At 44.4% G+C, this 24,065-nt stretch overlaps 1 protein-coding gene across 1 annotated transcript; it reads left to right on the top strand.

The window, feature by feature from the left end:
- Positions 1–2,223: 2,223 nt before the first annotated feature.
- Positions 2,224–22,814, top strand: CPA2 (carboxypeptidase A2). Its single transcript, XM_072784564.1, has 11 exons — positions 2,224–2,382; positions 4,466–4,547; positions 5,216–5,350; positions 6,162–6,257; positions 7,950–8,051; positions 10,099–10,197; positions 11,497–11,607; positions 12,745–12,835; positions 14,409–14,608; positions 16,913–16,997; positions 22,580–22,814. The coding sequence occupies exons 1-11, from the start codon at positions 2,318–2,320 to the stop codon at positions 22,765–22,767; spliced, it is 1,254 nt and encodes a 417-aa protein (XP_072640665.1). The 5' UTR covers positions 2,224–2,317; the 3' UTR covers positions 22,768–22,814.
- The last annotated feature ends 1,251 nt before the right edge of the window (positions 22,815–24,065 follow it).

Here is a 24,065-nt window from a genome sequence, read left to right on the forward strand (position 1 = left end):
ATCTCCAAGTCCTGAGAATGGGCCTCACATTGGTTCCCTGCTCAGCCGGGAATCTGCTTCTCTTCTCTCCCTCTACCCCTCCCCACTGCTCATGCTCTCTTTATCTCTCTCAAGCACATAAATAAAATCTTAAAAACAAACAACAACAACTTCTCACAGTGGAACTTCCCAGCATGACATGGGGATGAGGAGGCTGCAGGAGGCTGTGTGAAGGTGGTGATTTGCCATTCCTTTAACACCCCTTGGAAAGCATCCTTTCCCTAACTTCTTCCATTCCCAGCCAGGCATCAGCCACTCAGCACAGACTCGTGATTCTTCCATGGAAACACTTTTGAGCCCATCTCATGCATTCCGTCTGCTACCACCTAGTCCAGATGCACCACTTTAAATCTGGCTTTCTCCAGGAAGCTCCTTACCTGGCTCTCTGCTTAAAGTGTCCCTGCCTTGAGCCCACTCTACTAGATGTATCATTTTCAGTAGTGCCTTCCTCAATCACGTGCCGACTCAGCAACCTCCTGAGGTTCTCCATTTCTACCTTTCATCAGGGGTAAACTCCATTTGGACTGTGAGGCCCTCACCATCAGCCCTTTTCATATCTTCTCCTATTTCACCTTTCTTGCCATGCCCAGAGGCATGTTTCCTCCTGGACCCAACTGTGTGCCACATATTTCCCAGGTCTGTACCTTTCTCATCTTTTCCTACCACCAGGTTGTCCTCAGTAAATCCTACCTGTCTTAAGACTCACTCTGCTCAGAACCCATCTTTTCTGAGAAGCTTTTAACTGATTCTCCAAGTACATTCATTTCAATTCCTATGACTACTGGTTACTTGCTAGGTGCTGGGCACATGAGGATGAATTATAGCCTCTGTCTTCTCCTGACACCCAAGAGAATGAAAAACCAAGTTAATCCAGGAGTTTTTTAAACCAGAAACACCATATATATATGTATACCTTTCCCCTTCAAGTAGGTACTTGAGAATTTTAACTCCCGGATTTAAAGTGTGTGCAGAGGAAGAATTTGACATACAGAGGACAGAAGAAAATTTTCTTGTGTCTGTTTGTGGTTGATTCTTGCTGGGCTGAACACAATGTGTGTGAATGATTAAGTCCAATAAAGTATGATTCCTAAAATTAGGTTGTTCTATCTTTCTCTTTCGCCATGGAGAACAAAGTCAGATTATGCAGATTTATGTTTATAGACAAGGAAAGATCACCTTTGCTTAAGAAACCCTTTGCTTGGGGCAGCCCAGGTGGCCCCGGGTGGCTCAGTGGTTTAGCGCCACCTTCGGCTTGAGGTGTGATCCTGGGGACCTGGGATCGAGTCCCACGTCGGGCTCCCTGCATGGAGCCTGCTTCTCCCTCTGCCTGTGTCTCTGCCTGTCTCTCTCTCTGTGTCTCTCATGAATAAATAAATAAAATCTTAAAAAAAAAAAGAAACCCTTTGCTTAAAAATCAGAATATATGATATCGTCTAATCTTCAAGAAAAAGCTCTAAAACATAGAAAGAAATTGATGAAAGGTATACACCAAATGATTTTCTTCAGGTGGAGGAACTCTTGGTGATTAAATAAAATACTTCCTTTTCACCCAAACTTTCTATAACAAGCAATTTCATTGTCGTAATCAGAAAGACATTTTCATTTTGGGAGAAAGCACAGAAACAAGGACATCAATTTGGTACAAATGCAGATGGATCACTTTAGAAACAGTCCAAAATTGAATATTAAAAGGCCTTCTGTTTTGTTTTAATATAGAGTGAGGACAGGAATGGGCCACCTCTACAGGGAGATTCAGCAGATGTGGACTGGGGGGTTGTAGTGTTTCAGAGTAAACATTATAAAAATAAACAAATGAGCAAACTAATGGAATGTGATAGATAGGATGCTTACATAATTACTATAGATGCTGTGCCCTTTTTTGTTTTTTGGTTTGGGTTTTTTTTTTTTTTTTGGTCTGAGACTCATAAAGGACTTTAACCTCAGGTCTATTAATCTGGCTTTTATCATTGGTCAGAGTTAGTGGCACTTTATGTTCTAAATCATAAATACATGATTTGCCCTTGGTATGCTCTAGCAATTTTGTTTTCTTTCCATCAAAGTTTGTTATCTCATTGCAGGAATGGAAAATGTACGGACTGGTGATATCACACAGGTGGGTGTCTATAGCCTTGAGAATTTGACATGCAGGTGGGAATTTTACCATGTGGACATTCACTCGAGTTCTTACTTGGCCTACACAGATCAGCCTCAGCTGTGGGCACTATAAATAAAGTTCAGGAGTGACACTGAATTCTGGACTCTGGAAAGACCCTTGACCATGAAGTTGATCCTGGTTTTTGGTGCCCTTCTGGGGCATATCTACTGTCAAGAAACATTTGTGGGGTAAGTTATACTCTCTGGTGCCTATTTGAACTTTTTTACCTGAATCACAGAGTCTCACTGGATTGTTGCAGAATAATGGGTGTAAGTGTTCAGCATTTTCAGAGAAGTTCTCTTAGGTTTAGAGAGGGGGAATAACAGAAACGAGTGACCCAAGAAAGAGACGAATGACATCTAAAGGAAAAAAACAGGGGATCCCTGGGTGGCGCAACGGTTTAGCGCCTGCCTTTGGCCCAGGGCGCGATCCTGGAGACCCGGGATCAAGTCCCACATCGGGCTCCTGGTGCATGGAGCCTGCTTCTCCCTCTGCCTGTGTCTCTGCCTCTCTCTCTCTCTGATGACTATCATAAATAAATTAATTAATTAATTTAAAAAAAAATAAAGGAAAAAAACAAAGCGAAATCTGAACACATGTACCTTATTTCTCTCTCCCCTGATGATCAGAATGTAGGGATGATAGACGTGAGTGAAAATAAAGCAGTTTGGCTGAATGTCTCAGCACATCTCAGTAACTGATGGGTTACTCTCCTACCATGTCCTCCTGACCATTCTGGGCTTCACGCTCCACATCAGTTCTTGACCTCTCCATCTTCAGATCTAGTGCTCAGGCCATGGAACCTCATGAGGCGGGAGGATCAGGGCTGCAGATTTCAGCCCAAATCCAACACTCGTGGCTTTGTAGGTACTTTGCTCCAAAGTACTTTGGTTCCAAGATTCTGTGAAAGGCTTTAGGCAGCATTTCTTGAAGAGTGTTCCAGGGAATTAAGGAAGTGGTCAAATAAATTTGGCTCAAAGAAGTGGGTGGTCAAATAAATTTGGGAATTGGAGTGTTTAACAAACTATAGGATTTCTAGTGACTTTTACTAAATTGGTATGCATTGTAAATCTATAAGAAGGGATCTAGGTTGCTGCATTTACCCATTTTTTTTGATCATCAAACTCCTCCTCACTTTTTTTTTTTTTTTTTTTTTAAATGTGCTGAGCAACTCAAAGGGCTACTATTCCTTAGAACACACACCAGGAAATATTCGCCAAAAGCAGTATTTTTCTCAAAGCCTTTCCATTACAAAGGAGGGCTCCTGGGTGTCTGCACTAACTAAAAGGAATGAGACTCAAATGGAAGAATTTTCAGATCATTTGGCAGGTGGATACTTGAAGGCAGAAGAGCCTTGAAGATCTTACACTCTATTACTTACATATTTTACTAGCATTCATTGGAAATTGCATGGCACTTGGTTTCAGAAGACCTGGGTTCTGGTCCTTGTATATGGCTCTTTGAACCAATCCTTTCCCCACTGCACAAATGCTCAGGGCAGTGACTCAGGAGGTCAGCCTACTTGGAGAAAGGATAGAGGAGAAGAAACCTCTACTGCCAAGGAAGGGCTATGCGAATACAGATCTACTCCCCAACTTTTTTTCTAAGGATATGTGTTTGCTTGTTCTGCAACTTCTCTTTCCTGCCAACATGTCCTTGATAGCCTTTACTCCTCATTATGTGTGTTTATGGATGTGTGGAGACACACCATGATTTTTCAGGGTCCCAATTGTCTTTGGTATAGCCCAAGCTTGGGCCACATGAACGGGGTTTGGAGATGGAACTCTAATACATTTCAGTTAACAACAGCAAAACATCTTAGGTCTACCCAGATGTGAATTCTGTTCCTTTTACAAGCTCCAAACTAATTATTCCACTTAAAAAAAAACCCAAAACAACAAACCACCTCATTTCTGAAAAGCAGGAACAGACAAGTTTTAAAAGCTATTGCTTTATGACCAGCAGGTGTTATTTTATAAATAATCATTAGCTAAAGGAAAGGTAACTTTAATGGCAAGCTTCCTGCCAGGAGTAGGTACACCTCTTAATTATTATCTAGATACCATTTCCTTGGGGGAAATAAAGCCATTCTACCAACTCCTCGTTCTGAGGATGTGGGTCAGTATACGATTTATTAGTTTCTCATTTGTCAAAGAGGTTATTAACTGCTACATTAACCTCCAACACGCAGAGAGTAACAGGGGCAGAAAGCAACAGGAAACAATGTCCAGGTTTTGCTTTTAAGGTCATGTCTGTGGTTAATATTCTTAGGGACCAGGTTCTTGAGATCACACCAAGGAATGAAGAACAAATAAAACATCTGGTGGAATTGGAGGCTGAAGAACACCTTCAGGTATCCATCCTAGAGGGAGCTTCTGTTTCCCAAAGTCACTACTCCACAATTAGACACGATGATTGGGATCTCTTACTTTGGACTGTACCTCATCTTCTCTGACATAGTGTGGAACACTAACTCATGGAGCTGGGGTACAGAAAACCTGGGCTCTAGTTTCAACTCTGTGACACTGGGGAAGTGACCTACCTTCCTTGAGTCTCATTATCCCATTCAGTCTGATGAGGATAAATATGCCATTCTTCTATCTCACGAGTTTATCATAAAAGTGAAATGAGAGATCTAACGTGAAAGTTAGTTTGAAACATTGCTGAAAAGCTTTAATGCATTATTTCCATCCTAAAATAATTTACAGTATTGATATTGTGTTATGAAATGGATTCCTTGAATGTCAACTGTTGAAAAAAACTGCCATAGTTTAAATAATCTTTGCCTTTGGCCAGTTTTAATATCTATCTAGCCATAGTGGGGACAAACAATATAACACATATGTCCCTCTTTAGATATTTAAAAACCCTCTTGCAACATCAGAGTGATTCTAGAGTGATTCTGGTCTTGTGGGCTGGAGGTAGAATAGATACAAATTGATTTCTGGAAACCTATCCATGCTGTGCTGTCCATTTTCCTGGAATGACCCACTTACTGCCTTGGCCTTTTACTCCTTCCAGCTTGATTTTTGGAAACTACCCACCATCCCCGGGGAGACAGCCCATGTCCGAGTTCCCTTTGTCAGCATCCAGGCAGTCAAAGTTTTCTTGGAGTCTCAGGGAATTGCTTATTCCACCATGATTGAAGATGTTCAGGTAATTATCCCACAGACCATTCTTCCAGAGTCTTGCTGGTCTACATGAACTGAAGGTCCAGCCTTTTTTCTCCTTGGGTACCCTCTGCCAGGGGAAAAGACTTGTGGGTGCCCCTGGGGCCTTCCTGCAGGCTCGGCTACCCCTGTAGAGAGGGTAGGGAGGCACTGTCCCTCTCTCTTTTGCACTTGATGCAAGTGAGATATGGTAATAAAAAAAAAAAAAAACTACAGGGAAAGGGCAAAACAATCTCTGGCATGAAATATGAAGTGCAAACAGAAGGGTGTTAGTTTAAGTAAAACGTTACCCATTTAATTTTTTGTTTTTTTTTTTTTAAAGGATTGTATTTATTTATTCATGACAGACAGAGAGAGAGAGGCAGAGACACACAGGCAGAGGGAGAAGCAGGCTCCATGCAGGGAGCCTGACATGGGACTCAATCCCAGGTCCCCAGTATCACACCTTAAGCCGAAGGTGGCGCTAAACCGCTGAGCCACTGGGGCTGCCCACTCATTTAGTTTTTAACTGGGGGTTAACTCAGGCCCTGGGTCCCAGAAAGATAGGAGCCATAACACAACCATGGGACTGTTCGTCATGCTGTATTTGTAGCATCTGACTGGCCAGGAGGCCTGTTAGTGCCTCATCTGCTTTCAGGATGCTGCCAGTATAGGGGAAAGGCATAACCCCAGAGCCTGTAGGACAGGAAGAGGATGCTTGGGACTTGGGGACCTGAGTGTTAGCATTTCCTTCACAATTGTCGATGCAAATGATGAATTGCTATAGACTATTCATAAGTGTGGCTGGTTTATCTTAGGTTCTGTTGGACAAAGAGAATGAAGAAATGTTACTTAATCGGAGAAGACAACGGAATGGTAACTTCAACTTTGAGGCTTATCATACTTTGGAAGAGGTGAGTGTTTTAAAATGAACCTCTGAGAAATGGGCTGTTTTCTCCTCTGATGACAAGGCTTTTACTTCTATCTGGTGACTTAATGGGAAGTATTTCTGAACTTCTCCAATCTTCTCTAGGATTTCACAGCCAGTATCAGTGTCACTGCTTTAAGGCAGGACCTGAAGCCCACTTGCCCATCCCAGGAGTCATTCCATTATTTGGAATTGTCTAAGACTGTCTTAAGTGAGCACACAAACAGCCTCTCATGCTGAGGAGCCTCTCCCCTCAAGACCCCTTTGCCAATTTCTGACCTGTGTGGCCCACAAAGCCATTTGAGAGCTAGGCTTCATGGCTGCCGGTGATGATGGAATCAGGGGCACCCTGACACCTCTGACCTTCAGCAGAGGGTGGGGTCTCCCAATCTGACCAACCCTCGGAGTCCGAATGGTAGTGAAGTGTCAGGAGGCCTCCGTTGTCTTTCCTGAGTTTTGTTGGTGTGAAGAATGCCCCCTTCCTCCAGCTGGGTCACACACTGCCACCTGGACATCTGGGCAGGGCTGTACTTGCCTCTTGTGACACGGAGCTTTTCTTGGGGTTCACAGGGGTCCATTTGCACCAAATGACTTGGAGTGGGGGAATGGAGGGGAGGGCGTGAAGAGATGGGGGTTGGAGGGCCACAGGAAGAGGTGGGGGAGTAGGACAGAGCCCAGAGGCGGAATCTGGTAGGGGCTCATCCCCCACACCAGACATCCCAAACACGAAGAAGCCTGAAACTAATTTTCCCCCCTGATTTATTCGGTGGCAAAAGCTGACCTGACCTAAACTCATCTGGGGCCCAACTCTGACCTGAGCTGACTGGCTACTCATTTGTTTCACTGCCAGAGATATTAATGTGCCTGCATATGGAGCGACGCCACGTCGATAATATAGATGCTTCCTCTGACCTTTCTAAAAAAAAAAAGAAAAAAGAAATTTTTTTAAAAATTTGAAATCTGTATGGCCCCTCAGGGTTTCAGCGAAGGGATCATGAGCCGGTACAGAGAGTGAGGGGGAAGGGGCGTTAAGACAGCAGAGGCCGGCGGCGGCGGCGGCGGCGGCAGGGGCTGCTCCCGCGCCGTCGCCCTCCCGACACGGCCCCCGCCGCCCCCGCCGCGCCGCAGCCTGGGTGCCCCGCCTGCCCCGCGACTCCGTCAGCCTCGCAGCGCGGGCCGCGTGGCCGCCCGCCGAGGTGCCTCAGAGGCCGGCGCCCCGCGTGCCCTCCAGCAGCCCGGCTGCCCTGTGCGGCGCCGGCCTCCACAACCACCTTTTGGGGGGGGGGGAGGGCGGAGCAGGAGGCGCCCCTGCCATTTGTGTCCCTCTGGGAGTGAGGGCGAGCCGGCCTGGGGCCGGGGAAGCCGCCCCTCGGAGATGGGCTGAGGGACGCCACAGGCAAGGCAGAGAAGTGCCATTTTGTTGGCGGCACAAAGCCTGCACGAGCCGGCTCGGCGGCCACAAAATGGCGTCCCCCCCGCAGCCCCTGTGGAGGCCCGGGGACTCGTGGTCTCGGCCTCGATTCCCGCGTCCCCGAGCCTGCAGCGTCCGCCGCGCTGCCCTCCGCGTCCCGCGTGCGTCCCCCGAGGGAATGGGAAGGGGGAGCCGGGGAGGCCACTACCGGGGGCATCACGTCGTTCACCGGCCAACGCCCGGTGTCTCCGGTCTTACACATTGCAGATTTCCCAAGAAATGGACACCCTCGCTGCTCAGTACCCTGGTCTGGTGAGCAAAGTGAACATTGGCCAGTCTTTTGAAAAGCGGCCCATGAACGTGCTCAAGGTACACCGGCGCAGCTGGGGTTCCCGTCGAGGTCTCTAAGCGGCCGCCGCTCCCGGGCCGGCCAGCAGCCCGCCTCCGCCTCACCGCGCTTCCGCCCCCCTTCCCCGTCTCCTCCTAACCGGTCCCCGCTGGTTTTGAGGCTCCCCCTCCCCACCCCCCCCTCCCGCTTGCTTTTTTCTTGTTCTCTTTCCTGCGCAAGCTGACGCAGGTCTGCAGGAGTGAATTAATGCTCTCATCTTGATAGATTCGCTCGTAGGGAACCAGAGGCGACCGCGCCAATAGGAACGGAGGCAGGGGGAGGCGGTGCGGCCCGGGGCGAGGGGGGCGGACGGAGGAGGTGACGGGGTCCCGGGCGGGGGGCGGGGAGGAAAGGACGAGGGCCCGGGGCGAGGGAGGGATGGGGGTGGTGGTGCGGGCCCGGGGGAGCGGGCCGGGGCGGGGGAGCAGCTAATCTGTAATTAATCAAGGTAGGAGTTCTCTACCTTGGGTCCCTTGCTTTTCTTTTCTTTTCTCTCTTTTTGTAAACCAAGAGATTTAAAAAAAAAAAAAAAAAAAGCGCCAAGGACTTGCCTGAGCTGCATTTAAAAACAGAAGCGTTCCTGCAAGCGTGCAGGAGGGAGGACAGGGCAACTAAACTGCATAGGCAAATGCCCAGAAAGAGAAGGCATTTGTTTTTAAAAGGTGCTAGTTTGGAAAAGGTTAGGGTTTTACTCCAACCTGTAACCTCTGACAGCCTTGGTGCTCATAGTTGCAAGCTTTTTCACTTTGTCCAGAAAAAAAAGAGTGAAATTTATTTACCAGGTTTCCTAGAAAGAGTTTGTGAAAGAGAAAAAAAAAGAGATAATGTCACAACTCCCTACTAAATTTGGAAATGTTATGGCTGAGAACCAACGGACTCATTGGGACAGATGGATTTCTCCAGAGTGTTTCTCCCAAAGCAGACTGGAGAGAAGTGGTTTGCCTACTTTATGACACGGTGCTACATTTGCTAATATTTACTACCTATTTAAAAAAAAAAAAAATTCCTCTACCCTGTTTCTGTTTCTCCCACCCTGGGGCCAGGAAATCCTAGATTGTCCTCTCCCTTGGATTGTCCTGCCTCCTCTTCCCTGGGGTACCTCGGGGGTGAGAATGTTACATGTTTTTGAAAGTTCCCGGCTTTTTACAATTGAGCTCTTTGAAGGAAAAGACATGAAACACTTATAACTAAAACTCTTGAAGCCCATGAAATGTAATTTTTAGCAAGGATTTGCATTTCTCATTTACCTTATCTGCTATGTTTAGAATGCAGCACAGAGATAGAAGTTGATGGTGCAAAAATAATCTTTTCCTCCCCATTTACTGATCCAATTGGCAAAGCCACTCTTCCAAATAAAACTAAGACAGTTAGATCATAAAATTTAAACTCTGGAAAGCACATCCAGAGCCTAGCATCCTGTTTTTATGAAGGACTCAAAAGGTTATCACAAGCATTTTTATTGCAAAAATTAAACAATTATTGTAAAAATCAGAAAAAAGAGAAATGAGAAAGGAAAAACATCCCCATATTCCTAATTCCATGACGATTCGATGGGGTGATAGCTGTTAATATTTTGTTGTACATCTTGCTATTTCTCTCTTTGTTCCCCTCTTTCCTCTTTTATGTCTGTGTGCATACATATATATACATACATGAGCTAGCCTTTTAAAAGAAAAAGGCATCATACTATTCTGTAACCCATTTGATAAAATTTAGAACAAACGATGAACATACTTTTCATGTCATTACATTATCTGCAACGCGTTTCTTTTTATAAACATCGCAGGAGAAAAAGCCAATGCCCTCTTGTTAGCCTGCATTTAAAGTCATATTAAAAGCAAGGGGACCAGAAAAATCACGCGAAATAAGAGTTTATCTACAGCATCACTGTCTGCACCTCTACACCTCCTCCTTCTCTCTCCATCACGTCAAGTACAGAAAGAGGGACAGATAGGCCCCAGGGGAAGAGAGGGGGGACAGGAGCCCACAGCAGTGGGAGCTGTTCACATTTCCCACATTGTTTTACAGTTCAGCACTGGAGGAGACAAGCCGGCCATCTGGCTGGATGCCGGGATCCATGCTCGCGAGTGGGTTACACAAGCCACTGCACTGTGGACAGCAAATAAGGTCATTTTTTCCCCTAAAATTCCTCGATTATTTTGACTTTCTGGGGTTAGGCTCCACCTAACCACGCAAGGGTCTTTGTAGAGCCTTTCTTTGCGTAGGCAGGAAACAGGCCCATTCAACCTTTTTTGGGATTGCGGTATTGCTGCAGCCAGCATGCTGGCACTGTCCCCGGGCCTGCCTGCCGGCCACTGTGTGCTTTGTTAACAGACACAGCCAGAAGAGATTGAGAGGGTGGTAAGTAAGGACCCCAGGAGTCAGATTTCAGCATAAGAACAGAGTAGAGAAAAATTGCTTTGCTGCCTGGGGCCTTGCGGGCTGAGGGACGATGTGCTAGAAATCTATAAAATCACCAAAGGGGCTCAGATGGAGAATATAAACAGGTGCTAGAAGACTTTCCTTTGCCCTGCAGATCTAAAGTGAAATTGGTTAAGGGTTTCTGGGTTTTTCTGAAAATTTTCCAAATCTGATTCTTAAGTCAGAGTGTCGCAATACCTTTCTTCCACATGTTCATTGGAATTAGAGTCAGGACGCTGGGCTGGGTGTGACCTAGACTGGTATTGCTTAAGTAATTCAAAAATGACACGCTATAAATCAGAATGTTAATTCATGAGCAAAGGAAATCAATCCACATCAGATCATTCAAGCATGTGCAACCACGTGCATACTGACTGATACATTTTTCCCTTCAATTAAAATGCAGTTACCTTTAGGGTATTATGAAATGGATATTTAACAGTTGAATAATAATGCCTTAGGATGGCTGAGCACAGGAAATGAATAAATTTTAATCCAGCAGAAACTTCAACTTTACTGCAATTGATCGCAAGTAGAAATTTAATTCCCCAAATGGAATTTAACCGGTTCTCTGTAGCTTCAGAAAAGTCTCTACACATTTAAGTAATCTGTTGTTCGTTGTGAGTACTTTTGGAAAGCTAGCCTGTGTGATGATGAAGGAAAACTGAAAAAAAATGTCTTTGGTTCATAGATCTGTATAAACCACATACACCTTTGCAAAATGCTTTCCCAGAATGAATAGAAAGAATTCTGCTTTTGAGAGAGAATGGATAAGTGATATCTGAGTTTTACTTAATGTCAGTAAATGATTTTGACTGGAAATAAAAATATAGACGCTGGCATATTAAACATCACAGGAGACTGGGAGGTAGCCCTGGCAGGCTCTCATTGACCAGTAGTGGTATCTAGTTCATGTTTGAAAAAAACACATTACCTTAGTACTCCATCCTGTGTTCCCTGGTGAAAGGGGAGTGTGAAATTGACATATATGTTGTCTCTGCTCAGATTGCCTCTGATTATGGAAATGATCCATCCATCACTTCCATTTTGGACACAATGGATATCTTCCTGCTGCCGGTCACAAATCCTGATGGATATGTGTTCTCTCAAACCAAAGTAAGCCTGGACCTTTTTCTTCTTCAACAAGAATTTATGGAGATGTGTAGGAACTTAAAAAACAAAAGTAACCTTTCTGTTCTGGATTTACCATAAGTGGGATGCATAATTTCTCAGTAGTAGCCCTGAACTGAGGCATAGAGTGGAGTGGAATAATCACCTCTTATTCCAACACACGATGTCTTTACATACTGCCTCAGTCAGAACCCATTTCAGCTGTGAGGCCGGGCTATTAGAGCTCAGTGTTCACCGTGAGTCACCTAGGAGATTTGTTCCAGTTCTCTCTGCATTTTTTTTTTTTCCTGTGGTGGGATTGATGGAAAAGAGGAGGCGGATATTACCTGCTGACAATTAGATTGCAGTAGGATTTGGGTAGGCAGTACAACGTATTTAGCGTTTTACTTACAATCTGGAAAAGAAATCCTCTGTAATATCACTAAAAGAAATTACGTAGTATTTTTCCCCCTTTAAAATCTCATTACGGAACACCATAGTGGTAACTGTGACCCCACGTATATTCAAAGTGAATCAGAGCTTCAGGTTTATTTTTGGAGAGAACTGATGACGATAGTGTTTTTCAACGTGTGTTCAGAAAGAACTTGTACTCATCTCATGAGATATCCTGTGAATAGAGGCTCCACGGTCAAGTTTGGGAAGTTCCGCCCACTGTACCCCCATCCTGGAGCGGCATTAAAGAACGCAAAAGAATAAATAAAAAAAAAAACCCTTAGAAGTGCTGAGGTACATTAGCCAACTTAGCTCTATATCTTCCTGAAATATTCTATTACAGAACTCTTGTTCTCTCCCCACTTTGTTGTTGTTGTTTTTATTTTTATTTTTTTATTGTTAAAGTTTAATAGAACTGGCGTCCTATAGAAGACGGTTTGGCAGGTATTGATCTGAGGAGATGGGGGATTATTTACTTCTCATTTCGGTGAGATGACCAAGAAGCTCCTTTCAGAACCCTGTAGGAGGACTATTTGACACCTCTGCCGGCAAGAGAGATTAGTGTAATTCCAAAGGGGCCTTCCCTGGAGGGAGCAAGGGAAATGAGCAGAATTCTAAAGGGACTTTCTCATCAGGCCCAGTGACTGTCTTTCTCTTTTGTCTGTCTTCTCTTTCTGTTGGATTTTAAAGAATCGTATGTGGCGGAAGACCCGGTCCAAGGTATCAGGAAGCTTCTGTGTCGGTGTTGACCCTAACCGGAATTGGGACGCAGGTTTTGGAGGTGAGCGCAGGGACTTGCCCCCAGGGACCGCCTGAAGTTGTCTGGCCAGCTAGCTGCTTTGCAGGGCTCTGCAGTGCTGTCAGCCTGCTAAGCCCATTCAGGATTGAAGCCATTTAAAAACCTATTTGAAAAACACTTAAGTAAATTCCCTTCACAGGCACGCAGCTCTGTCACAGATCTCTGAGCAGCATTTAATATATTTTGTCTCACATCTTAGTTTTCCCACAAGCTGTAGCCCAGCTCGGCTTCACTTCTGAGTTTCCAGAGCAAAGTCTTGGCGCAATGGAGGGAGGCCTTAGGAAGGCCTGAACCAACCACTAGAGGGGGTTAGGATCTATTCAGATGAGAAACATTACATCATCTCTGGATGTTTCGAGAAAGAAAACTAAAAAGAAGTACAAATAGGATTAAGGAATTGATTTTCAAAACAGATTCAAAGAGAAAATATTGGCTTGCTGCTCTGGTTTTGTTGACTTGTGCCCCTAATTTTGGGGGGGGGTTCAGTGGCAGCCTGGTTTGGGGGCTTCTTTATGCTTTTAGGGACCTGTTAAAACTCCTGTGTTTCTCTAATCACAGAATTGATATTTGTTTGTTTGTTCCTCATCAGGTCTGGTAACAGTGAGGTTAGAAACTGTCTTTTTCAGTGTACTATCCCTAGTATCTAGTACAGTGTCTGGAACATAGAAGGCAATCACTAAATATTTGTAAGACGAATTAATGAGAGTTATTGAACCAAGAAAAGACCCACTCGGGAATTGTGACAGGATATGGATGAGTGGCAAGTTCATTCATCACTTTTATAATAGTTTTTTTAGCATAGGAAAAAAAAAATCAAAGCATCAGATTCAAAATACTGAACAATACCCAGGGATTCAATGTCAGATATTTTTTTCTTGAAGTGTTATTATTCTTATTAAATGATCTTGAAATAAAGTGACAGGTTGTATTCATACTTTGTCTATATCATTTAGAGACCCTGGGGAGTCCCAGCCCCTACCAGTTCCCTAGAAGTTTCTCTAGCTTTCAGAGCCCTGGCCAGGCCACAGTGGACCACTTTGGTGGTCACGAATAATTCCAGTTGCTGAGAAAATCAGGGCCAAAGGTGGCCTTGTTGTCAAGTGCACTTGTGATTTCCTCACTGCACAAAGGGTGTCAGAGGTTCCTTGCATTTATGGCTTTGTGATTTAGAAGTACAGATGCATAGAATCTTCTACTCTGGGACACTAAGAATTGGAAGAAATCCCAGAAAGAGAGCTTGCTCAACTCCCACCCAGTGCAGGAATTCCATCTATAATGTTAAATCTAGCTTTTCTTCCAACAACTCCCACAGAGAGGAGATGATCTAATTTGATAGCTTTCTGCCATATAGAAGAACCATATTTCTAAAGAAGAGAGATGTGTCCAGAATCACTTCAGTGTGGCCTCCTGTGCCCTTAGATAGCAACTCAATCTAATGCAGGGACAGTCTTGCTGATTTTCAGAGGAGGAACTTTAGTGATGCACAGTAAATGTATCCATACAGCATCTCCTTAAAGGTCACTGTTCCTACTGGACTTCTTTTGCATCCCATCAGGGCCAGGAGCCAGCAACAATCCTTGCTCTGATTCCTACCATGGACCCCATGCCAACTCTGAAGTTGAAGTGAAATCCATAGTGGACTTCATCAAGAGTCACGGGAAAATCAAGGCCTTCATTACCCTCCACAGCTATTCCCAGCTGCTCATGTTCCCCTATGGGTATACATGTACCAAGTCAGATAATTTCGATGAACTGGTAAGTTTCTGAAATGCCATTTTAGCTCAGCCACAAAGATCCGTTGTGTTGGACAAGTAAGTTTCAGTGGGGAAATCAGGTACTGAGATTATGGTGTACTAGTGACAAGTTACAAAGATGAATAGGTCCAACCATTGAGAAGACTGTGATACAAGCAGGGGCTTGAAAGACTGGTTATGGACTTTCCCAAGTGAAGTTTCCTTGGGAAATAGAATTCATGAAATTACTGTTGCCTTAATCTAGATGAGCAGGCGCCTAAATTTGACTAAAAAATTCCCAGGATGTGCTTTCTGTTGCTTAGGAAATAACTACTTGAATTTGGACCCGGGAGGGTGGGGGTGTCTTGTTTTTTTTAAGATTTTATTTATTTATTCATGAGAGACAGAGAGAGAGAGAGAGGCAAAGACACAGGCAGAGAGAGAAGCAGGCTCCATGCAGGGAGCCCAATGCAGGACTCCATCCCGGGTCTCCAGGATCACCCCCTGGACCGAAGGTGGCGCTAAACTGCTGAGCTACCCAAGCTGCCCATGGACCCAGGGGTCTTAGATCTGTAGTCAGATGCCCACAGATGCTGGATGCTAAATAATACTGTCTCCCAGTTCTTTGCCCCATACCTTCCTCATGCTTTCTGCTCTGTGACCTGTCATAATGCTGCACAGGTGTGTGATGTTGGGCATCAAACACTCCCTTCCCTAACTTGCTGCCTTCCATCATCTTTCCTGTTTTGGGAATGAGCAAACTGGTGACAGCCTTAAGGCAGATGGCAACATCTCAGAGGGCTTCTTACGGTTGAACCAGAGCTATCCCCAGCTGAAGAGAATGTGCAGATATTCCCAATTTGGCTTTTAGGCTTGGTTTTTGAGACCCATGTGTTAGAGATAAATCCTGAGATGGGACCTTTTGGTCAATTTATTCTCAAACATGTTATTGTCAGCAGCTCCTGGCATAAATGGAATAAATTATTCCCATTCAGGTGTATCTTTCATCTCATCTGTTGCATGTTAGCCTTGTAGGGCAGCTTTCAGGGTTTTGATGGTATTACCACCCAAGGTCAAATCAGGGGGAAAAAAACCTTAGGATTGAAAAGAAACTAAAAGGTACTTTGAGTAGACCTAGATGACCTTCAGTTATCTAAACCAGATGCTTCCATCTCTGCCACATTGTCATCTAGCCTGTGTTTGTGGACAGTTTCCCACCTTCCAGGGGATTCTCTTCCATTGGGGCTGATTTGATTGTTTGAGGTCTTCCCTATAAAGAGCCAAAGCCTTCTCCTTACCTTTTTTACCTGCCAGCCCTGGTTTCTCTTCTTGCTCCACAGAGCAAGTTTATTTTCCTTTGTAAAGAAGCTAATGCATTAATCACTTGAAGACCAGTAACCTGCTTCTCCTGGGTTTTTCTGTATCCCTACTGCATACTTGGCAGTGCCTTCAAGCACTCCTAACGTAGTCCCAAGTTCCCTCACCATTCTGGTCGCTGTTTTCCGAACATGCTTTGGTTTGTCTGTGTTCTGCAAAGGCAGCTCCCAGAAGTGAACGTGAAACTTGTGTTGTGGGTTAACCAGCACAGAGCAGAGCATGACCATCACGACCCTCATCCAGACCGTGCACTTCTGCTTAAACAGTTGAGGGTCACATTAGTTTTTTGGCAGTAGCACCATGCCGTTGACTCATGTTGGGCTCATTGACAACTGAAACCCCCAGGGTCTCTGAGGATTCTGCCGAGCCAGGTTTCCCCCATCTGGTAATTGTACAGTTGTTTTCCTGGACCCAAGTTCAAGACCTTACATTTATCCCTAGCAAGGACAGTAAAGCCTCAATCAGTCAAAATTGGAACCCTCAAATAATGGAAAATATTTTGCTGAGCTCTACTTCTTGGAAAAAGAGACAATCATAGGGAGGTAAGCCAATGTAGGGATCTATTTGAAAAAAAAAAAAAAATCAACTTCCCGGGTACATCCTGGGGTCAGTATGTATTCTCTTTAGCCCCTACTGCCATCCTACCCCTGAACCAGGAGAGCTGGTGGCAAAATAATGACCTCAGTGTATGTTATTGCAAACACCTGGATGACCGAATAAACAATAGAGGTCTTCATGTTGTATTTTCAAAGCCAACAGAAGTGAACTAATGAACTAAAGCTTGCTTCGTGGTGAAAATGACTGAAACGAAAGAGCATTATGCTTATGTCTCAGTTAACCAGAGAGGCCCAGTTAATCAGACAGTCCCATTCTATGTTCTGCTCTTGAGAGTCCATTCTTTGAGAAGCAAATGTCATCCATCTACCTTTCCTTGGTTCTCTTACTCTAGAATGAAGTGGCCCAAAAAGCTGCCCAATCTCTGGCCAGCCTGCATGGTACCAAGTACAAAGTGGGACCTATCTGCTCAGTCATCTGTAAGTATCTAGTGTGTATTTACAAATGACCCACTAAATGGGCACCATGTGATTTGGGGCCAGAGCCTTTTAGTGCCCTGATGTGCAATGGATAGGTCTTTATGCATGGCCCAGTTGCCCTCCATGAGGTACTGCGTGATGTCTGGAACAGAGAGCTTCCTAAATATTTGAGCTATGTGTGTGCCTCTCTGTGTGTCCTGATCCCTACAGCTCACTGTTGTTATGTGGAATCTCTTTGCCTAAAAATAAGCTTTTGTCAAGACTCAGTCCTAAGTCATTACTTTTATTAATTATTCCTTTCTTGTCTAAGAGGGGTTTACACCCTGAGTTAATGCCATGGACTGGATGTGGGGGTGACTCTTTAAAAGGACCCAGATATTTCAGGGGATAGACTTTGTTGCAGCCATTCGTGCACATAGAATGTGGGGAGACACAGGGGAGAACAAGTCAGGAATACCGCCAATGTCAGGAATAAAGCTAGGGAGCCTGTTCTCAGACTTTCTGAGGCTCCCCTCTCCAACAGTGGAGGGATAGAAACAAGAAACAACTGAGTGCTGTGGGAAATTGTAATGCACCCATTCAGATTGTGAGTACCCCAAAGGAATCTCCCCACTTCCTTATGGACAAACCCAGAAACTCAAGACACCCCAATTAAGTGCTCAGGAATCTCCTAGTGCTTCCACGCCCATGGACCCTTTGGAAACAAATGCCTCCTATAGGCACTCACTCTATTCAGCACACTTTTATTAAGCCTCTACTATGTGCTAATCATTATGCCAAGTACTACAGACATAGATAAGTTACAGAAAACTCACTGCTTAATGTGGGAGATGAACAGGAAGACAAATGAACATCAGTATGCTGTGTGCAGTTGTGGGCTATACATGGTACAAAAGTGTTAGAAAGTTAGAAGGATTTCACAGTGGCAGAATCAGGAAAAGCTACATACAGAAGAGGGCAGAATTTTGATGGTTGCTTGCCAAATAGTAACTGGAAGGGAAAAGAATGGGTCATTCTGGCTCTTTACCAGTGTGGGCAAAGGCACAGAAGTAAGAAACTGCATGATGGGCTCTGCGAACCACAAGGGGGTTTGGGACCATTGAAAGAAAGTGGGAACAAGGGGAGTGGCATTCAGGTTTTTGGATGCCATGTTAAGGTGTTAAAAATTTAACTCTAAGGATACTGGAAGCCATTGGAGTTTTCAGCAGGCAGTGAGTATGTTGAGGCATTCTGTTTTATTTTTATTTTTATTTTTTTAAAGATTTTATTTATTTATTTTTGAGAGAGAGAGAGAGGGAGAGGCAGAGACACAGGCAGAGGGAGAAGCAGGCCCCATGCATTGGAGCCCAACGTGGGACTCGATCCTGGGTCTCCAGGATCACGCCCTGGGCTGAAGGCAGTGCCAAACCACTGCTCCACCCAGGCTGCCCGAGGCATTCTGTTTTAGATGAAACACACTAGCAGCAGTGTGGAGGCTGGAGTGTGATGGGTTGGAGTACGAAAGTCCTACAGGAAAAGTAGGACTTGTTCACAGGAGGAAATGGTCATCTGTGCTAGAGCAGTGCCACTGAGGATCTAGGGAGACATTAATCAGGGAAAACCAGAAGGCTTTTGTCACTCATTAGATGTAGAGAGTTTCTCACTGAAGGTCATTAAACAGGGCCGTTGACAGAGGGAGACCCCCCAGAAGTTGAAGGAGGGGTGACATTGGAGAGAGAGTGCGTTCAGCTCTGGGCAAGTTGAGGTTGAGATAACGGTAGTGTTTTCAAGTGGGGATGTCTCATAGGCTTTGGGCCGCATGGCCCTGGGATTTCTTGGAGAGAGAGAATCTTCAAAGTAGTTGACAGGATGGTTGGAAACAGGAGAGCAAGGACATCACTTGGATTGGGAGGAGTCTTGGATGGAGGAGGGGAGCAAAATGTCAGACAGCAGAAGGGGTTAGTGAGGGAGGGCCACACAGTGGGGCTGGGCAGAGGGCCCAAGAAACCAAGGGTTGGAAGAAGGGCCCAAGAAACCAGTTGTTGGAAAGGAGGCTGTGGTTAACAATGATGAGAGGCTACAAAAAGGTCAGCTGTGACAAGGACAGAACATTTACCACTGAATTTTGCTTATTGGTGACCTTAACCAGAGCAGTTTCATAAACATGGTGAAGAATTATTGGAGGACCACATGGGATAAGGGAGAGAGGAAGTTTGGTGACTAGACTGCTCTTTGGGGGAACCTAGATGAGAAGGGGAGGAGAGAGGAAAGGAGAGTTTTAGATGTTTGAGATGAGAGACTTATTTATTGGCTGTGGGAAAAAGACCAACAGCGAGGGAGAGGTGGAAGATGCAGGAGAGAGAAGAAATGAGCGAGGCAGTGCCTTTGCAGAGTTGGGGAGAGGAGGAACAAGAAAGAGTCAAGCAGAGGTGGGTAAGTCAGGCTTGAAAAGGAGGAGCAAGTCTGCAGATGCTGGAGGCACCAGCACAGCTACATCTGTAAGGAGGGTGGGAATCTAAAGGAAGGCGCCCTTATTAGTCATGGTAATCATGGTGACCTTGGAGCAATAGTTCACTTACCGTATCTATAACAACTGATGGAAATTCCTAAACTACTGATCATGAAAGTTTGGGTGTTTTCCAGATTATAGTTTTTCTTTTCTTTTCTTTTTCTGCTATTATGTTACATTTAAAATACTTGATGGAAAAAAGAATTCTAATAACCTTCATATTTTATGTTTCAGTCTCATAATTTTGTTGATGAACACAAATTTATTTATCTAGTTGTTATCAATGTGTATGTTCTATTTTGTGTCCAGCCCTTTTCAGTTAATGTTATTTCTTGTACAGTTCTATGCATTTCCACTCTAGGTGTTTGTTATTTCAGTAGATAGCTCTATCCTGGTTATTGCTCTATCCTTTGTGTTATTTGCTAAATGGTGCTGCTCCATGTTGGTGCAGACATGTTGGTACAGACTTCTTTTTCTTCTAGATGACATCTTTGGTGTATATTCCCAAGGCAAGATTACCAAGTCAAATGGAATGAACAGATTTAGAGTTCTTGTTACATATTTTTTAGAATATTCTCTGGAAAGCTGATCTGCTTACAGTTGCCCCGACCTTTTAAACCATGTTCCATGTGAGATTGTCCTCCCTTTTGGCAGAGGAACCTCCAGGGAAGAGGGCCCTCTGACTGGTGGTGCTGGGAAGGAGGCCATCATGGCCACTGAAAGCAGAGGAATGCATGTTTTCTCTATTGGGCAGCCTCGAGTGGAGGCTGGAGTTCAGAATGTCAGCAGAAGGGCATTCTCTGTTCTCCACATGGGGTCTTGGCCATTTTGTTACAAGGAATCTGGTTTTCCACCTTTCTTATCTTAGGCATGTGCAAGTGAGACCTTGGGAGGCTGAGCTTTAGTGTGCTTTTCTTGGTAAGGTTATCGATATTTCTTTTTTTTTTTTTAAGATTTTATTTATTTATTCATGAGAGACAGAGAGAGAGAGAGAGAGGCAGAGACACAGGCAGAGGGAGAAGCAGGCTCCATGCAGGGAGCCCCATGTGGGACTCGATCCCAGGACTCCAGGATCATGCCCTGGGCCAAAGGCAGGTGCCAAACTGCTGAGCCACCTAGGGATCCCCTATAGATATTTCTTATAGGCAAATATCAGACAGATACAGGGTTTGCTGTCTGATCTTTCAGAGCCTGACCATTAATGATCAAGCAAATTCTGGCTGCATCTTGCCCAGAGCTGACTCTGTTATCCTTGATTCTGGCCTAATGGCAGCTTGGACAAGTACTGCTTCTAAGAACAAGTCCCAATTAAGTCCTTTTTGCCACCTGCCCTAGATTGGCATGTAGCTCTGGGCTGAACACCTGTTTCACTCCACCCAAGAGGTGGCTGGGCTCCTGTAGTGGGTGAGACATTTCCTGGGTAGCTTCTCACCTGGAAAGGGCTCTGAGTTGCTGCACTATGATAGGTGTTTGGTCCAGGAGAAGTTGTTACTTGAGTTCTTTCTCTGAGAGGTAAAGGCTGCAAAAACCCAGACCTTGGGGATAGAGGCCTGGTTTTGAGTTACAGTTCTGCCACTTTGGAGCCAAGTAATATTGGGTAGGTCACCTGTCCTCCCTTGTTTTTGTTTTTTTAATCTGTGAAATGGGTTGTTGGGAGGCTCAAAACATAGGATGTAGAATAAAAGTGTTCACTAATTATAAGGCACTTTATAAATGTTGCTTGTTAGGATTACTCTCCAGGTACCTCTTATCCTTCATGTGGTCCAACTTTTTTGATTGGATCCTAGTGGTTTATCAATAATGGTGGTTACAATCACAGCTGAAATTTATTGAATGCTTATCCTACATACTTTATCCCAGTTCCTTCACTTAATTTTTCAGAGTCTCAGTTTCCTTATCTATAAAATGGGAATAATACTGGTATCTACCTTAGGACCCATGTGGGGATTAAATCAACCAATTTAGCATAGTACTTAATACATTTAGCAAGTACTCAACAAGTGTTGGAATCATACATATAATATTCTCCCATTTAATTCTCACTGTGAAATAAGTACTGTAGTATTATCTCTTATTGATAGATGAAGCCTTTGGGATTCAGAGAGGTAAGTGCCTTAGGTCACCCAGTTAATGAGTTGCAGAATCAGGATTCAATCTGAGGCCAGGGTTCTGTCTACCATGGACCTCTTAGTCGGGTAGGCTGTGGGCAGGTAGTGTAAGTTAGTAATTTTGGTACCCAGGAAGATTCAGTTCAAGTCAGTAATCATTTGGGTGAAGGCAAAGACACAAATCACAGGCATTTATTGCATTAATTTACAATATTAACCATTAATCCTACTTCTTCCTGGTACAACACCCTGGTCTCCCCTTCTGTCTGGCACCATTCTTAGGGGCTAGGTGACTTCCTTCATTTCTGCCCCATCTCTTCCACTTGACCTCTACCTGCCTTCCGTGGGAGGGGCCTCAGAACCCATCCATTGCTCAGCTCTTCTGAATCATGATTGCCCTAAGTTTTTGTAGGCTGATGCCACCTTCCTTTATCATCTGTCACGTCAGCGGCCACATATTACACAGGTGCATATTACTTTATTGGTGTAACCCATCATGTATAAGTGCTGGGTATATTATTTGATATCAGAATAAAACCTACTCCACCCTTATGCTGAAAGTTCCCTGAGGGCAAGGGCCAAGTCTCTTACTCTATTTGTAATCCCTCCTCTCCCACGAGAGAAAACAATGTCTACCTCTAGCACTCCTCTAAAGAAGGAAGTGGTGAGGCCTCCTTAAGGTGTTGAAGGTGCCAATCAGGAGAGCAGGCAGGATTCCAAATGGGTGAGTGAAGCCAGAAGCTCCTAAAAACACCAAAGGAAGGCTAAGTATAGTGTCCATTTGAATAATACCTTTTGCTTTTCAAATTAACCTTGTATTTTGTCATAAGCATGACCCTCTACGAAGCTATCCCTGCTCTCAAAGTCCATGCAGAGATGCAGAGGGGCCTGATTTATCTCTGGTGAGGGTGAAGCCTAATAGGTTATAAAGCTGGAGAGGCTAGGGGGAATAGCATAACCAGACTTTATTCTCATTTGCCCTTCAGACCAAGCCAGCGGAGGAAGCATTGACTGGTCATATGACTATGGCATCAAATACTCATTTGCCTTTGAACTGAGGGACACGGGTCGATATGGCTTCCTTCTGCCGGCCAATCAGATCTTGCCCACAGCTGAAGAGACCTGGCTTGGCTTGAAGACAATCATGGAGCATGTGCGGGACCACCCCTATTAGGGCTCTGGGGAATAAAGACCATTAAAAGCTCTTTGGTTTGAAGCAAAGTTGGGTTGTGATTATTCCTTTTTCTCATCCTGATCTAGGAGCACTATTTCTTTGCTTTATGTTGTCCTAAAACATAGCAAGCCACTGAACTGTACCTCTCCATCTTTAAAGACAAACAAACAAATGAAAAAAAACCTCATCCTAAGCCAAGAGCTCCCAACATTGTTTAAAAATTTTTTTTAAATTGTGGTAAAATATACACATCGTAAAATTGACCATTTTCACCATTTTAAGTGTGTAATTCAGTGGCAGTAAGTACATTCACAAGGTTGTGCCATCATTACCATCTATCTCCAGAAGTTTTTCATTATCCCAAACTGAAACTCTGTACCCATTAAGCAGTAAATGGCCATTCTCCCTCTCCTCAGTCCCTGGTGACCTTTATTCTTTCCTTCTGTATGAATTTGCCTATTTCAGGTATCTCATTATAAATGGAATCATACGGTATTTGTCATTTTGTGACTGGCTTATTTTATTTAGCATAATGTCCTCCAGATACATCTGTGTTGTGGTGTGGGTCAGCCCCTTCACCTTAATAGAGTAGCATTTTGGAGTTAGGAAGGGACTTTCAAGTTTATTTACTTAATAAATACTAATTAAGCAACTACATGGTACCATACAGTGTCCTAGGTGCTATATCCTCTGGTCCCATTGTTGCTTTTGGCTTTCTTTCCCATTTCTAGTATGCTGCATTATAAAAACAAGTGGAGACCCAAACCAATGACACTCATTTCCTCCTGGCTGCCCCATCAAACCTGGGTCTCACATTCTATATAATTTCTTTTTAGGCATTCACTTCCATTAAGGTGTGAGAGTTTCTTCGTGTTGATGGTTTTCTTTAGGAGGAGAAGGTGGGAAGTGAATTTCAGCTTCCCTAGATAATTCTGAGTACTTAATTCTTTACTTCACATTTCTTGCAGATTCAGCTCTTACCTTCTCTAGTTACTAATTTCAAAGCTGAAATCTATCTCAGAACCCAGCCTTTGACTTGGACCAGGGTGGGTGTAGGAGTTCAGTTTCAGTGCTGGAAGGATGAAAGAGTCCTGATAAAGCCCCCAGCTCCATAGTTCCTGATGAAGAACCCAAACTTACTTAGGCTTCTTTGAGTCCTGTTTTTGACTAGGGCCTTGTCCTTGGGTCCTGTCAGTCTAGCAAAGAATCATGCTAAGTCATCCCCTAGTCCTTGATATCTGATTGAGTTCCTTATCCTCCACGTTTGATGACTTAGCCCTTGGTCTGCTTTTGGCAAG

The sequence above is a fragment of the Canis lupus genome, chromosome 18 (genome assembly GCF_048164855.1).
Source record: "Canis lupus baileyi chromosome 18, mCanLup2.hap1, whole genome shotgun sequence".
Lineage (NCBI taxonomy): Eukaryota > Metazoa > Chordata > Mammalia > Carnivora > Canidae > Canis > Canis lupus.